The sequence below is a fragment of the Dermochelys coriacea genome, chromosome 4 (genome assembly GCF_009764565.3).
Source record: "Dermochelys coriacea isolate rDerCor1 chromosome 4, rDerCor1.pri.v4, whole genome shotgun sequence".
Classification (NCBI taxonomy): Eukaryota; Metazoa; Chordata; order Testudines; family Dermochelyidae; genus Dermochelys; species Dermochelys coriacea.
In genome coordinates this window covers 99334204-99350125 of record NC_050071.1, presented here as the reverse complement: position 1 = coordinate 99350125, position 15922 = coordinate 99334204, and the positions used below count along the sequence as shown (strand labels likewise).

At 40.8% G+C, this 15922-nt stretch overlaps 2 protein-coding genes across 12 annotated transcripts in view; one reads left to right on the top strand and one right to left on the bottom strand.

The window, feature by feature from the left end:
* NSUN7 (NOP2/Sun RNA methyltransferase family member 7) overlaps positions 1-3082 on the top strand; it is a 64029-nt gene extending 60947 nt beyond the window's left edge. For 7 of the 11 annotated variants that reach the window (XM_038400801.2, XM_038400805.2, XM_038400804.2 and 4 more), the window contains one exon: positions 1189-3082. In XM_038400801.2, the coding sequence (XP_038256729.1) occupies positions 1189-1827 (639 nt within the window). In that variant the 3' untranslated portion in view covers positions 1828-3082. Of the gene's footprint in view, positions 1-282; positions 324-725; positions 1120-1188 lie in introns of those variants that run through there. The other 4 variants (XM_043513928.1, XM_043513930.1, XM_038400811.2 and 1 more) reach the window with 3 other exon arrangements.
* A 3432-nt stretch (positions 3083-6514) lies between these two features.
* APBB2 (amyloid beta precursor protein binding family B member 2) overlaps positions 6515-15922 on the bottom strand; it is a 343888-nt gene continuing 334480 nt past the window's right edge. Inside the window, 4 exon segments of the mRNA XM_038400116.2 lie at positions 6515-9626; positions 11895-12074; positions 12959-13074; positions 13686-13769. Of these exon segments, the coding sequence (XP_038256044.1) occupies positions 9459-9626; positions 11895-12074; positions 12959-13074; positions 13686-13769 (548 nt within the window). The 3' untranslated portion in view covers positions 6515-9458.

Genomic DNA, 15922 nt, shown 5'->3' with positions numbered 1-15922 from the left:
GGTTAGACACCAAACTCAAACTCTGGTGAATCCCAGTGATTTTCTTGGCATCTAAAAGTTCCACTCTGTCACCATGCTGAAGTTCCTTTGTGAATCTAGCATGTAGTGCTTAAGTGCCTTGATACACAGCAAGTCAGTGTAGAAACTGCAGATAAAACACACAAGTCTGGAATTCCATTCCCCTCTAGACTAGACTATAGACACCCTTGATTCTGCAGTAACGTCAACATCCTTTAATAAAATGCAGCTGTTGCTTTCAAGATGTTTGCATTTTTTTTCTAGAATATACACAGAGCTTGACAATAGCTGGAAGGGATTGAAAGGTACATCTATACATTTAAAAACTCACAGCAGCAAGTTTCAAGAACCTGGGCTACAGACTTGAGTTTGCGCCATAGGTGTGCTTAGCACTGTAGAGGGGTTTGGGCTTGAAGCAGGGGATGGGGGGGTGGACTTCAGAGCCAAGTCAATCCTGTTACTTTTAGTGCTATAGCACAAGCTCGAGCCTGTAGACCCAGTGTCAAGGGGACAGTGGGGGTCCAGTAGCACCCAGTAGTGGAAGTCTAGGAGGGTGCTTCCTCTGTCAGGAGTAAGCAGTGAGAGCCTCCCTCTCTAGTGCCAAGAGCCCAAGGAGCCACTCTGGCAGCAGGGGAGGGGAAACTAGGCCCACCCTACTCCACCAGGTTCTCACACAGAGCCCTTTGAAACCAGTTACTCTGTTGCAGGATTCAGGTCTCTGTATCCCTGAGTGCATCCGCTGGGTCACTTCCTACCCTTTGCTCTGGCTCCGGCATCTCTCCACTGGTAGCAGCTCGTCATCCCTTTCGGTCCCTGCAGTGTGGTCAGGGTGCTCTGCCTTGGCGGTCTGGAGTCCTGGCAGCTTCCTGGTAGGAGCCAGCATCATATGACTGCTGTCCTCCTTAGCCAGCCCAGACGGAGCTGAATGGCTTTCTTTTGTATGCTCTCTTCACTGGGACCATGCCCAGCAAAGGTGAGGGGGTGTGGCCCCTTGAGCTCAAAGCCTTTTATTAACCCCTGTATTGCCAGTGGGATTGATACACCCCATCACACCCAGGCATTGAGACTCATTGCCAGGTATTTTAAAGTGCAGGTGTATCCTAAGGGATTAAAATAGAGTGCATAACTTGATGGTGTAGTTTAGCTCCACTAACATTTCTTTAATTTCAGAGGGATCCAGCTGAAGTAATGTCTGTAAAAGACATTTTGGCTCGTGCTGCAGCAAAGGGACTACTAGAAGGTCTTGATATAGGAAAATCATCAAAGAGAGAAGAGAAGAGGAAGAAAAAATCAAAAGTAACACAGCAAAGAAAAGTTCCTAAAGATACCAGGGTACAAACAAATATTATAGAGTTCCTGAACCGAGAAATGATTAATACTAATTCTGAAGTTTCACCAATTAAAGCAGTTAGTGGGCCACAAAAAAATGTGAACCAAACAAACAGTTCCATTCAGTTGAAGAAAATTACCAAACCCATCTCAAACTCATCCCTGCCAGGAATGCTGAAGAACACACCCAATCTGTCATCTATGAGTAAGGTGTTTGAGAGACGGACACACATTAGAAAGCCACGGGTAGAAGATAAAATGGTTGTATTGAAACCTGTGGAGATAGTTCTGCCTCCAGTAATGGTGCCATATTTCAATCCACAAGGGAACAAATCTCAAATTTCAGCTCAACATTATTACTATCACTGGATTGGAGTAAAGAGCTCAGCACCTGACTTATTTATACCTTCAAAAAAATTGGTCAAACCAAAAGAAACTTTACCTTCAACTATGGTTAAGCATCCTCGACCATGGATTTGAAAATGGACTTCTGTATCTGGTTCATAGTTATTTCTTCAGAGTTTGAGATTATATTGCTCTAGTGGTAAACATTCCTAAATAAGTTGATTCACACACTTAGATGCCAGGATATATCCATGCAGGCCACTACTTACCTTTAGGGAACATTTATAATTAATACCCTTTTCTTGGCTATTATGGAAATAGGAGGGGGATATTTTGCTGAAGAGTCTCTATTATGTAGTTGTTTCAGTCCAGCTATTAAATTCTGAATGTCAAAATGCACGTAAAGTAACAACTACAATAGATAATTGAAATCCCTAGGGGGTGAGCTCAAAAGTTGTATAGCTAATTGCTAATCAGTAGAATGTGACATGTTGAAACATGCCTTCTTTCTACAACCTTCTGTACATATATCTGAGCATACTTAATTTTAAAAGTAATTTTAGCAAGTTTTGTTCAGTGGTCTAAAAGTTCACATGGCAACAATGAAATTAAATGGTTGTCTGAGCTTACAATTTTCAGCTACCATCTTGTTGAAAAGTGTCATTATTTATGACCATGGCATATGGAAGCGGATCATCAAAATTATAATCCAGCCCATTTTTTCTAAAAATGGCTCTGGATTTTTCACATGCCTACATTGTATGCACTTGCGTTGAACATTTTGTGCACAGCTGGTGAGCACATGAATGCCCCAGTTCAGTCAGCTGTGCTTTAAGAAGCAACAGAGGAAATTAAAAAAAAAAAATTGAATAGAAAATTTCATTTTAAAACTAGACGGGTAGGTTGATGCTAAAATGAATTCTGAATCATCTCTGCCATGTCACAGAACTGCCATGGTTTATAAAAATCATAATTGTCAGCCTAATGGGGGCTGGTAAAAGGAAGCTCAAATGCTGCTTTATATGAAATTGCTTTCTATGAGCGGTAACAATTCAGAAATGGGGAAAGTGCTGCTTATTCTGCATCCCTGTAGGTGACAAATGTCAAGCAAAATAGGAACACTTAATACCAATATTAGTCATTTGAATAATGACAGCAAGTTTTTTGGTTTACCTTTACATGATTCTAACAATTTCTTTGGAAACATTGGTGAGTGAGGGGGAAAATGATAAACACGATTTCATGTAAAGATCAGGTTGCAAGTTAAACTATGAATCATTTTAAATAGTATATATTAACTGTCGATCATTTCTATCTAAGTTTAATATGTGGTGACATCTTGCTAAATATATTGAGATGTCAATCTATTAAAGTATTTAACTTTTAGGAACCTAGAATTGTTCATCACATTCTCTGTCGTTCCAGTGGACCAACTTTTTTAAAGCAAGATGAAAAGTCTTAACCATCGGACATCTTAACTCTGGAATTTGGGTGGAACTTCAGAACTTCCTTCTTGAAATGATTAGTGGATATTTGTATTTAGAATTGCTCTTACTAGCTTGAGATATTTAACCCAACTAGCAACATCAGAAGTATTATGCAACGTATTTTTAATAGGATTGGTTTTACTAACTTTCTATCCAATTTAAAATTGAAATCAGAAGTGTGTACTTCATAAATATTAAAAGTAAGATTTCCCCCCCCCCCATTTCACTTGGGTCCATTGTATTGGTACCTCTACTAAACTGTCCTAGTTCTCAAATAAAATAAAGTAGGAGGTATTAGTGTGTCTACATTCCATACTCCATACAGAGAATCTAAAGGAGAGCTAGATAAATGTGCCTACTTTGACAAGGGTTTGATTCAGAAATGGAATAAGCAAAACTGGTTTTGCACCCTCCACAACATACAATACAAAGAGGGCAACTTACTACCAATAAGCCATGCATTATATCACTGGCATCCAATGGGTGGCCCTTGAGGCTCAAATTTGTATTTGATTATGAAATAAATATGCTGCCTGCCATTTAAAAACAAGTATTTGCATTGCTCTGAGGTGGTGGTAGTGGATACTGCTTCCCTTGCAGCCCTAGTAGCACCATCAGTATGACCTGAAAGCACTCTTGAGAAGCTTTACCTGCTGTGATGGCTCACCGACAGGCCTACTTCTGCACTGCAGGGAAAAAACAAAGTGGCTGCTCCATTGCCTGTGTGCCAGCTGGGCGGTGCAGGACGAACTCGTGTAGATCTACTGCAATCTACAGGAGCACCTAGCAAAGGATGGCTTCCCTCTCCAACCACCCAGAATAGCCCAGACATGGGGGGAAAATAGAATTAAGTACCTGGAACCAGTTATGACTCCCTGCTTCTTTGTGCCAACTCTGACACCAGCTAGAGATAATTCATCTAATTGAGATGTTAATTCTAAGCCTAATGATAACATTTCAAATGTCAATATTAGCTACTGGTGATCATTTTAGATGAGGGCAAGGGGGGCAGAGTGAAATCTAAAGTAGAAAGTGGAGAATTGCTCCCAATAGGGGAATATAGAAGGAAGAAAGGAAGGAGAGAAACAGAAAGAAAAATAGGGGAAGGAAAGAAACAAAAGAACCTGTGGTCATAAAAGGTGAGTTTTCCTACTGAGTGCTGCTGAATGTGATCTGTTTAACAAAAGAAATAATTCTAATAGCTAAAAGTTTTGTGCTCCTCACCTGTTACCTCACTGTGAGTAAACAGGAGCAACCTTGGCTCCACACACCCACCCTCACTGGTCAAGAGTAAACAGATCCATGAAAAGGGCTGAACTTCTCCTTCCCAAATGCCAGGGGAAGAATTGTGACTGAATCATAATTCATTCTCTGGTCTCCTTCTGGGAAGACTGTAAGGCTCCTGGCTCGAGTCCTATGCTTGCAATGTACAACTAGAAAAAAGCAAGAGAACAAAGTGACACTGTTTTACAATAATAGTTCACAGTGGGGATGAGAAAAGAAGCTGGAGTTTAGAGAAAGGGAATGGAAAATATAAAGGGAAAATTATATTCATTTTATTTTAAATATAGTTACTAAACATGGCTCAAAGTAGGTGTGAGATCCTGTAGTTGGGAAAGGGAAGGCAAAACAGTGGGTTTTTAAATCTTTTCATTTTTAATAATGCACCGTGGGTGTTATAACAATAAACAGTCTCTTTTAAAAATAAAAATAGTGTGCTCATTAAAAGGTGCTAGTTGACAGCTCTGGCCATGGAAGTTCTATTCACATAGGGGGTACAGCACAATAATGCAAGTTTCCATCTGTTGTCCCACCAATAGGTCTCATCCTGATCGGAGACTAGATCTCCAGGGCTGGTTCAGTCTCTCTGACCAGATCGTCCAAGAGCCAGCCATGATAAATACGATTCTAGAGAACAACTTGGTTCACAAACCATTTTTGCCATCAGCTGGTGGCAAATTTTAGGTAGTCCCACCGTGACCCAGAATTGCACCAGCAACATACAAGTAAAAGGCTGTATAGCCCATTACCAAAACTTTAAAACAGACAAATCTGACTTCCTCTTACTCCTCCGTCCATTAAAAATATGCTTTATAGGACTTAGAAGCAATTTATATTTCAAGCTGGGCATTAGGGCGAATCATAGTACCACCTTTTCCTTAATACTGGCTTAACATTTACCACTGAATAATTCAGAAAATATATGGTTTCTCTTCTGAAATGTCCAATGTATTGGTATCTTTTCTAAACAGTGAATACAGAGAGTCTTTCTTCTCCCCCCCACCAAGTTTCTGTCCCAAGAAATGAACTACTTTCCAAACTTCATGGACTAGTGACAAGTGAGTCAAGCATTTTATGCATCTAAATTTATTCTCACAACAGATTACATTTAAATGTGTAAAAGTGGTCAACAGCAAAAAAAAAAAAAAAGTTATTTTCAGTGTCAATCAGTTTTATATAACACTGAGCTCTGACTGATAAACTGTGCATTTTCCCTTTCTCTTTTGCAAATACTAATTTAAATCAAACCTTTGTTTGGTGACTGTACAACACAGGATTTTAGCAATATATTAAAATAACTAAGCCTGCACAGACAGAAGTAACAGTGTTAATGTTAAAGCTGTAAAGGCTGAGCCAGTATCAGCTATTAAAGTAAAAATAGCTGTTTTCACATGTGATTTACTAACAGTTTTATATCCCTGCTTCATTGACATGTTTGATATAATTAAAAGAAAAGGGATTTAGAAATCTTAGTAAATGACACAGAACAGTCTTAATTATTCCATAGCTTTATATCCTGCAAATCTAAGGAAGGACTCTTTTTTGTGTGTGAAGAGGTACAGGTAGCTCTTTACACAAAGTTTATCACTAAGAACTCATTATACTGTAAGTGGGATCAGTGTCCTTTCATGCAATCTGTAGGTGGTTCTTACATCCTTACAACACCTTTTTTTTCCAGATGAAATCATAAATGGTTTAAATAAAAACTAAAAACTGCAGCAACTCAAAGGAAAGGCTTTAAGCTATAGACATTGGCTGTGGCTATATATCTCCTTGCTTCTGCAATGGGGCATATTATGAGGTGGCCTGTGATATCTGCCTCTAACTTGCTATTTGCATTTATAAAATAAGAGAAATTAGCTTTACACATTCTTTTGCCATTTCTTCTACATATTCCAATAAAAATGTGACTACAAATAATTACAAAACCCACCTTTTTAGGCAACCTATAGTACACGGCGATTACTTAGCACTGGATATGTTGTGAGATCATGTCCAGTAAAGATAGTACATCAACATCATAATGCAGGCTATTTCAGTAAAAATAGAATAAATAAAATAAAAATATTTTAAGCTGTATTTAACAGGTTAATTCAAAAATGACATGAGACATACAAGGCAGAGTGTATGTCTACTTACAGAAACACTAGATACAAAGAATGCATAGGTAACTGAAGTGTCACTACAACATTGGGTAGAACAATGGCATTTGCTCTCACACATGCACCAACCCTAATTTTTGGCCATGGCAGAAAGTAAGTCAACATCGTGTTTTAATATAATTGGTTTTACAAAATTAGGCCTTGATCCTGCAAACACTTAGGTAGGTGCATAACCGATAAGAGCATGAGTCATCCTGTTGAAGCCAGTGAAACTAATGTGCTTATAAAGCCCATGCCTAGGTTTTGCAGAATCAAGGTCTTAATCAGTATTTTGGTAAAATAAGCAAAGGTATTTTAAAAACAAAATATCTGCAGATGATCTGTGACTTTTCAATACATTCCCATCCATTGTCTTTTCAATACCTACTGCAACTGCATCCCTGACTCTCTTTACATGCTTTGCTGCTGAAAGCAAGCTAAGTACTCATGGTCCTGACAACAGGAAACCGAACCACACCAAGTAGTGAATAAAAACAACTGCTTTTTAACATGTCTGTTTAATTACAAAGGGAGGTCCTGATCTGCCATCATGGGGCGGCAGCATCACACAGATGCAGTGGATTCCTATGGAATGTATTTATACTATTTAAAATTCACTGCAAATCTGAATCCTGGGAAAGTTTCAAATGGGAAATGTAAAAGGACACTGTCAAGGTATTTGCTATAATTAAAAAACATAACCGGCTGAGTCTGGGGAGTGACAATGAATACAGCATCTTGTGTCTCTAGATCAGTGATTTTAATATGATCCAGGGTGGTGGTGGCTAGGTGGGGTGACCATCTGATGGCTGCTGATAACCATGGTGGAAAAAAAATGTTATCAGCCCTGTTCCCAGTGGAAACTACTGAGATTACCACTACTGGAACCGAGAGAAACAAAGGAGTGAATGTGAGTGCAAGTTTCTTCTTGTAGCCTTGGTTCTCTGAACAGGATTGTGGTACATAAATACCTTGCTGCACTGGGACTTAAGCACTTCCATAATTTTAAACATGGATTTAAAATATTAAGCACATGCTTAAATATCTTGCTGAATTGGGACTGCAGGCAAGTGTTTTAGCTAAGTGTATGCTAGTGGGTTGTATTATTCTTTATATTGCCGTAGTGCTTAGAGGCCTCAGCCAGGTCAGAGTCCCTTTGTAGGTACCAATTAGGATTTCAGGGCACTGGCTCCTCAGCTGGTGTTCACGGAACTGCACCTCTTTACACCAGTAGAGCATCAGCCCTTCAATTTGCCAGTATGGTCACATTTCAGTCATGTCAAGTTCATCCGCAGCCTGATTTGTTTGTTACTGGGGTAGCTCATGGGTAGCAACTGTGATCAATTTTAAAAAAAGAAAAGACGCAACCATTAATTTAAAACAAAAAGCCCCTAGGGAATAGATATAAAGAGAAAGCTAGGTCAAATTCTGGGCCTATCCGCCTTGACAATGTCCCTTTAAAATTACAGTGTCAGCATACCCAGATGGTTCAGCCTTCCAAGCAGACGTCTAAAACGGAGGCAGAAAAATTTAAACACTGGTAAAAACATCTGCACTTTTCATTTCTATTGTATGTACCAACCTGCAGTTGTAATAAGACAGAGGGCAAGGGGAAAAAACAAAGAAAAAGATAAGCATATAAGTGCATTCAAAGGTTAGCACAATGTAAGATTGTAAGGGGCAATACTGCATAGTTTGTTGCCAAGAAATTTACAGTAGAGTGGACTAACACAGCTAGCTGGAGCTTTTGGAGCAAAAGCACTGAAATCAGGTTACCTACATGTAGCTCCATCACATCAAAGAACAGCTGTCTCATTCCTTTGTTGAGAGACGCTACAGCAAGGGCATTAAAGTAAAATGAAACTTCATCATGGTATAAATGAGAATAGGTCTGCACAACGAAAACGGGATAGTCTTTTTGCATCTCATGTAAATATTAACTCAGCACCAAACTCCAAATGAAAGAACTGTGTGATTGGGCCATCAATGGAAGTTTGCACACACAAGGAGTAATACAGGGAAAATGTTTAGCTTTCTAGTTTGTGCCATATATAACTAATATTCATAGTTCTGAATAGGTCCCTCTCAATCATAGATGGTTGGAGCCCACAGTTAAATAAATGACAATTTTGTTACACCATGTAGGATTTTGGAGAATAGATTTAACAGGCCCCGATGCATTTGTCTGTTTTAGGGCAAAAGGCTAAAGCTGATGCATCCTGCTCTGAATTATTCAAAACTTTTCTTCTCCAAAACAATAATATATAAACAGTAAGTGAAATATGGTCACCATGGTTCAAAAGCATGTCGGCAAAATTATAAAGCCAATGCACATTTTCAAACTAACAGGGGCAGCTTTGTAAAAATAAAACTTGGTATTTATACCACAGTAATTTAATGGTAACTAATACTTGGTACTTGAAAACAGGGCAAAGTGCTGTAGGATTTAAGGGTTGCTTGTGATAAATCCAACTCAAGAAGACGGTGAAACTATAATTCAGGCATCATTCACTCCAAGGACTTTAACATTAGTTCACTAGGAGGGACGTGGCCATATTCTTTTTTGGGTGTGAATTTAGGTAATGTTCGGTATATTTACAATCAGAAATAGACCTTCCACTGCTCATGATGTAACTCATTGACAGCAAAAAAAATTATTCATGCGTCTTTTCATATCACATGATGATGGCAAGAACGAGAGAACATGCTTGTCTAACATTGTTTTGATAAGGATAAATTCTTTGAAGACAAAGCATCAGCAATTTAAAATGGAAGGTCAAACATCATCAGTTCATTTTCTTTAGCGTAGCTACTGTATCTTCAATTAAGTGTTACAAGAATTCTTTCCCTTGGGGAGCTATGGCATCTCAGAAACAGGACGTTTCTGTTTTAAAGTGTCAATAAGGGACAAGACTCCACGTTTGACATTAGTTGTGACTCTTCTGGTCATCGAGTCTGCAGGAGGAGGGGGTGGTCGAACTTTCTGTGAAGGAGGTCTGGCTACCAAGCACTTCTGATACCGTAACTGCAACAAAGCAAAATGTGTTTCACAATCATTAGTGCATTTCAATAGCTTCATATCAGAATCTTAAATTCAGTACATTTTATACATTACAGGCAAACTCTGCCTTTGAACTTGCTAGATTCAATCCAGCCTGGACTGGTGCCAAAAAACCCACTGCTAAACTAAGGGTTCAGTGACTATTTTAAAGATTATTTCCAGAACAGACTAGAAACAAATGCTGAATTACACTGATGTGTGTGAAAAGCTGAAAGTCCCCCTCAGTCTTATTATTTCTTTCTCCCCAGACATCTGCAACAGCCAAGCCCTTGGGAACTGCTGGAGCTTTAGCTGTATTGCCTCCAAAACTCCAAAGTGCATCTTGAAAATGGGATAAAACATTAATCTCTAACTTCAGCAGCTTATGCCGCATTGGCTGCTACACTCACATTGGAAGTGAAATGGAGGAGAAAACCAAAATAAAGTAAAAATTAAATTATTTTAACGGTCCGATGACAGAACACTTTCCAGGCCTAGGGACACCCTTGCAGACAGAAACTTTTAGAAGTGCTGGCCCTGGCCTAATGATCAGAATAAATATTACAGCCCCTCAGACATATCCCAAATGCACATACAACCTTAGTAACATTGTGTATGAGTTCTTTGGGGCTGGGACTGCCTGTTCTGTGTTTGTGCACATGGGACAATAGGGTTCTGGTCCATGAATGGAGCTTCTCAGCCCTAGGATAACGTAAATAATTATTAATAATTTTCTTGCCTTTTTTTTTCTTGCTGTTTTTGTTTTTCAAAATGTACTACGAAGTCCTTATCTTTGATCTAAAATTCTTCAATACAGGAATCAAACTTAGTTATTTTAAAGGAGCATATATTATGGAAATTTCAGGGTCTGGTTTTAAAAGTGAATGAAAGCATCTCATGGGTCAATTTACTTGGATAATTTGAAAATTTACTCCAATTATTGAATGGCATATTTGCATAGAGGCCTATATTTTATCCATATTTGTAAAATATATGTCAAACTGCCCAGTGTTAGATGATCATGTAATGAGAATAAAACTGCCCTTCATCACATTGTAGACATGGAAAGGGGTAGCAGGTAGAATCACAGAAATGTAGGGCTGGGAGGGACCTCAACAAGTCATCTACCTCAGTCCCTTGTGCTGAGGCAGGACCAAGTACACCTAAGACCATCCCTGACAGGGGTAAGTCTAACGTTTTTAAAAACCTCTATTGATGGGGATCCAACAACCACCCTGATTACCTATTTCAGTGCTTAATTATCCTTACAGTTAAAGATTTTACTAATATTTAAACTAAATCTCCCTCATGGGACAATCGGTTCTAAAAGGGCTTCTAATTTTAACATCCGGTTCCAGCTCACCACTGCATCTAACTGATCTAAATATTCATTAACCTGTCCTTTCCCTATTTGTGCTTGCGCTCCTTCTCCCTTTTGGTTAATATAAACTGTTAATAGTATGCATCCAGTCACAACTTTCTTTTAGAGAAGACTGAGGCAACATGGGCATTAAACACCACAGCGTTCTTGCATGTCATCTGTCATTAGCTCTCATTCCCTGTTAAGTTGTGGATCTACACATTCCTTCAACTTCTCTTGCTCCTAATGGATTTATTGAACTTCTTCTTATTGCCCTTTTATGTCCGTTGCTCGGTGTAACTCATTTTGTTCCTTAGCCTTTCTGACTCTACATGCTTGTGCTGTTCTTTTGTATTCATCTTTAGCAATTTATTCATGTTTTCACTTTTTGTAGGATTCCTTTTTGATTTTGGGGTAATTAAAGAGCTCCTGATGGAGCTTTATTGTCCTCTTACTATTCTTCCTGTCTTTCCTTCACACTGAGATAGTTTATTGTTGTGCCTTTACTATTGTGTCGTTGAGAAACTGCTCTCCTGAACTGCTTTTTCCCTTAGACTTTCCTCCATGGGACCTCACCTACAAGTTCTGAGCTTGTTATAGTCTGCCTTATAGAAGTCCATTATCCTTATTCTGCTGCTCTCACTCCTTCCTTTCCCTAGAATCATGAAATCTATCATTTCATAATCACTTTCGCCCAAATAGGTAAGGTTGGTATAGGAACATTATTTAAATTCTCAAAGATTTATTTATTTATTTTGCATTAAAGATACCAGTATTTACAGTTCTTTAAATATTATAGGGATTTCATATAATTGCAAATTTACAATTATTACTATTTATAGAGTTAGTGAAAGAGCTAAGTACTACAGTTCACTCTGAAAAAGATCACTTACCATACATGCAGCCTGAACAGCTTCTGATACATTGCCTGCATTTGGTTCACACCAAAACACATGGGATTCAAAATGCTGGTTCCCTGTATCCATAATGAAGGCAAACGTATGGACATCCTTGCCCACTCCCATAAAGGACAGAAACCGAACACGACATTCCACTATGATTTGTTCTTCATTCTGGTTATGAAGCAATGATTGCTCATTACTACAATGTATTCAATACAACTTTTTGATATATTTCATTGATGTTTCTAAAATCCCTGGTGAAACTGTAGCAGTAGCGCTGAACTCTTATAATTTATCTGTGCAGCATTAGCAATGTGCTATGTGCTGAACTCAATTAACCCTTCTAAAATACAAGAAGAAGAGAGACCAAAGCAGTTGGTATTGGGCACACCACAGATTTTAGGTTATTTCAGTTTAGAAAAGACAGACCGTGGTAAGTCTTCAAAAAAAATAAATATCCATATTGAATAAGGATTTTACCCTGGGGATGCAGCAGTGAAACAGACCTATTTCTTGAAAGTGTCACTCTACTGGTCTTCTGGGAAAATGCTTTGTATAAAGCAGCAGCACAAAACAGAGACTGAAAGATTCCTTGTCTTTGCTAAATTGCAGAGGAGGACAGAGCAAACCTTAGTATTCAGGACTTTTGGTCCAGGGTTTAGGCTTGCAGTATTTGGGTCCCCAAAACCCTAGGAAAAGGTAATGCTGATACTTTTATATATTTTTTATACCTCAGACATTTGCAATTTATTTCTAAGGGCATGTTTTGAAGGGGCAAATAAAACTGAGCCTAACAGAAGTGACTGGTAAGAACCTTGATTGCTGTGCTTTAACATAAAAGCGGGAGTTGAATTGTAAGATTTTTTAAAATCTCAATCTCTACTAAATGGTCCCATTGTGCATAGCTTACGGTACTGGAGGGAAATGTCAAGTGAAACAAAAGAATACACTCTAGTACAAACAAAAATTCTATTACAGATGGGGGGGGGGGAAATCTTTCTAGCTTTCTGAGACTGCACTATTAAAACTATTACATTAATCTATTCCTAACTTACTCTTTCATTGATGACCGTCACAGTAGCATCAGCAACATTCATGGTAACTGGCATCCACTCCTCTTTGCTAGAAGAAGCCATAAGGTTTTCTATGGCACTGTTCAGCGTATCCATACCTAAAATGTAGAGAGAGGGAGAATGGAATTAAAAAAAAATGTATAAAATGAATACATAAAAAACCTAGAAGAAATTTTTTTTCACTTGGAAGCACAGAAAAGAAGTTGCTTTAGACTTCTTAGCTAAAAACATTCTGATGGCGGGGACTTAAGAAAAAAAGGACTAGCTCCTGCTATCCCTTTATTTTTCGTCACCTTTTAAAAACAAAAAGTAGTTGCCAGTCATCTCCTAGGAGACTAAAAACACTGGGACGGCAGCTTGTTCAGGTAGCATCTCACTCCAGTCCTATGCACTTATAACTCCCTTCTGACTTTTTAATTGTCACTGCTCATGTTGGGAGAGGGTGCTGCAAAGAGCTTTTGACTCAGCAGCCTTCCCAAAACAGTCTAGCTGAGGAAGCATAAGCCTGAGTGAGACCATGAGCACTAGACAGCCCCATTCTCTTCCTATGTGGAGGCTTAGTGTTGACCCCATGCATCAAGAACACAAGCAAAGAGCGTTGTTGCTCCTTGCACTTTTCTTTACCAGTGCACATGTAGCCATAATCTAGCCCTTTTAGATTTTATGCAAGTCCCTTCTAGCATCAGTTAAGAACAATGGTGTTACATACCCACTGGTTTAACTACAGGTAACATGCCCAAGTACTGGACGTGGAACTTCTGTACCAGCTCTGTCTTTGGTGTTGGGAAATCTACTGCATGGGAACAAAAAAAGAAATCCAATGTCTGTTTATCAACATTCACAAGCAAGTAAAATACACTTTTATTGCACTGACAGAAGAAATAGTTTGCCAAGTAATTTTACTCCGAAAATACTGTATTGATTAAAATAGATCTGCACTCCCTCTAGCTCATACAAGAAGATGTTAAGTGATTTCCAGGGGAATTAAGGAGGAAGATGAAACAACTTCTAATTCATGTAAACTAAAAATAGGATTGTGTTCAAAACATTTAGAAAACTTGCATGAATACGTCTCTAAGGTATGAGCATATATACAGGGCTGGTCTTATATCCAGCACAGTCATGTACAATCTGGCCTCTAAGGGCTAGATCCACAAAGGGAGTGTTGGCTCGGTGTTGCAATACTTAACTTTGGGTGTCCTACCACCCAGTAGAGCACAGAGCCCTGAGTTAGGTGTCCAGGCTATGTAGACAATGCATGGGGAAAGTGAGGAGATTGAGGGATTGCCTATATGGCAAATTAATGTGCAGGGTATGAATCTACAACTAGGATTGCCAACTTTCTAATTGCACAAAACCAAATACCTGTGTTCCCTGTAAGCTGCGTGCTTGTGCGGCGGTGCAGGAGAGTTTCAAGTGCCGCCCAGCTGTTAGCAGAGTGTGAACAACCAGCAGCATGTGTTCAGGGGCAAAGGGTTGGAGTGCAGGAGGGGGTGAGGACTCTTGGGTGGGGCCAGACATTAGGGGTTCAGGTTGCGGGAGGAGGGTCCAGGCTGGGGCTGCAGGCTCTGGGGTGGGACTGGGGATAAGGTGTTGTGTGTACAGGAGGGGGCTCCAGGCTGGGGCAGAGGGGTTTGGAGTGTGGGAGGGGGCTCAGGGCTGGGGCAGGAGGTTGGGATATGGGAGGAGGTTTGGGGTGTGGGCTCCGGGAGGGACTTTGGGTGTGGGAGGGGGGTTCAGGGTGCGAGCTCTGGGAGGGAGTTTGGCTGCGGGAGGGGGCTCAGGGCTGGGGCAGGAGGTTGCAGGAGAGAGAGTGTGGGCTCCGGAAAGGAGTTTGGGTGTGGGAGGGGGCTCAGGACTGGGGCAGGAGGTTAGGGTATGGGAGGGGGTTCAGGGTGTGGGCTCCAGCTGGGCAGCACTTACCTCAGGTGGCTCCCGGTTGGTGACGCAGCGGGGCTAAGTCAGGCTCCGCGCTGCTCCCAGAAGCGACCGGCATGTCTGACTCCTAGGAGGAGGCATGGCCAGGCAGCTCTGCATGGTGTGCGCTGCCTGCGCCCGCAGGCACCGTCTTCACAGCTCCCATTGGCTGCAGTTCCCAGCCAATGGGAGCTGTGGAGCTGATGCTGGGACAGTGCATGGAGCTTCCCTGATCGCCCCTGTGCCTGGGGGCCGCAGGGACATGCCGGCTGCTTCCGGGAGCTCTGCAGAGCCAGGGAGCCTGCCTTAGCCCCGCTGTGCTGCTGACCAGACTTTTAACGGCCTGGTCAGCAGTGCTGACTGGAGCTGTCAGGGTCCCTTTTTGATCAGGCATTCCAGTAGAAAACTGGACACCTATCCACAACGCATCAACTCACTGCACAGTAACTCACCATTTGGACACTGCTACAGAAATGGATGTCCTGGAGTGTGGCTTATCAAACTATGCTTTCAAGCAGCAGAACACTAAGCTGCACCCTGGGACTTTCACGTGCTGTGGCAACATCCACCTGGCTTTCTTGGTAGCAAGCTGGTACGCCTTAAATTTGCACCCTGGGCACTCACTGTGTAGGCAGGTCCTAAGAGGACTCTCAACAGCCGGCATACTGAGCCGAGAGCCATCTGAACTAGCCAAGGGGAAATACTGAGGAGAGGGGCAGGGCCTAAGCGCCTCCAAAGAAAGTTGGGCACCTAACTTCAGGCCAGATGGAAGCAATTATCTCCACTTTGGATTCATAGCCATGAATCGCCCCCTTGGAGTTAGGCACCTAAGCCAGATCAGTGCTTTTTCAGTGAAACAGGAGCAGAAGTAGCAGTGTCCCCCCTACCCTTATCCCATATTGCCCAGTGGTTAGAGCACTCACCCAGGGTGTGGAAGACCCCAGTTCAAATCACCACTCTGACAGAGGAGAAGGGACTTGAACCAAAGTCTTCCACTTCCCAGGTGAATGCCCTAATTGCTGGGTTATG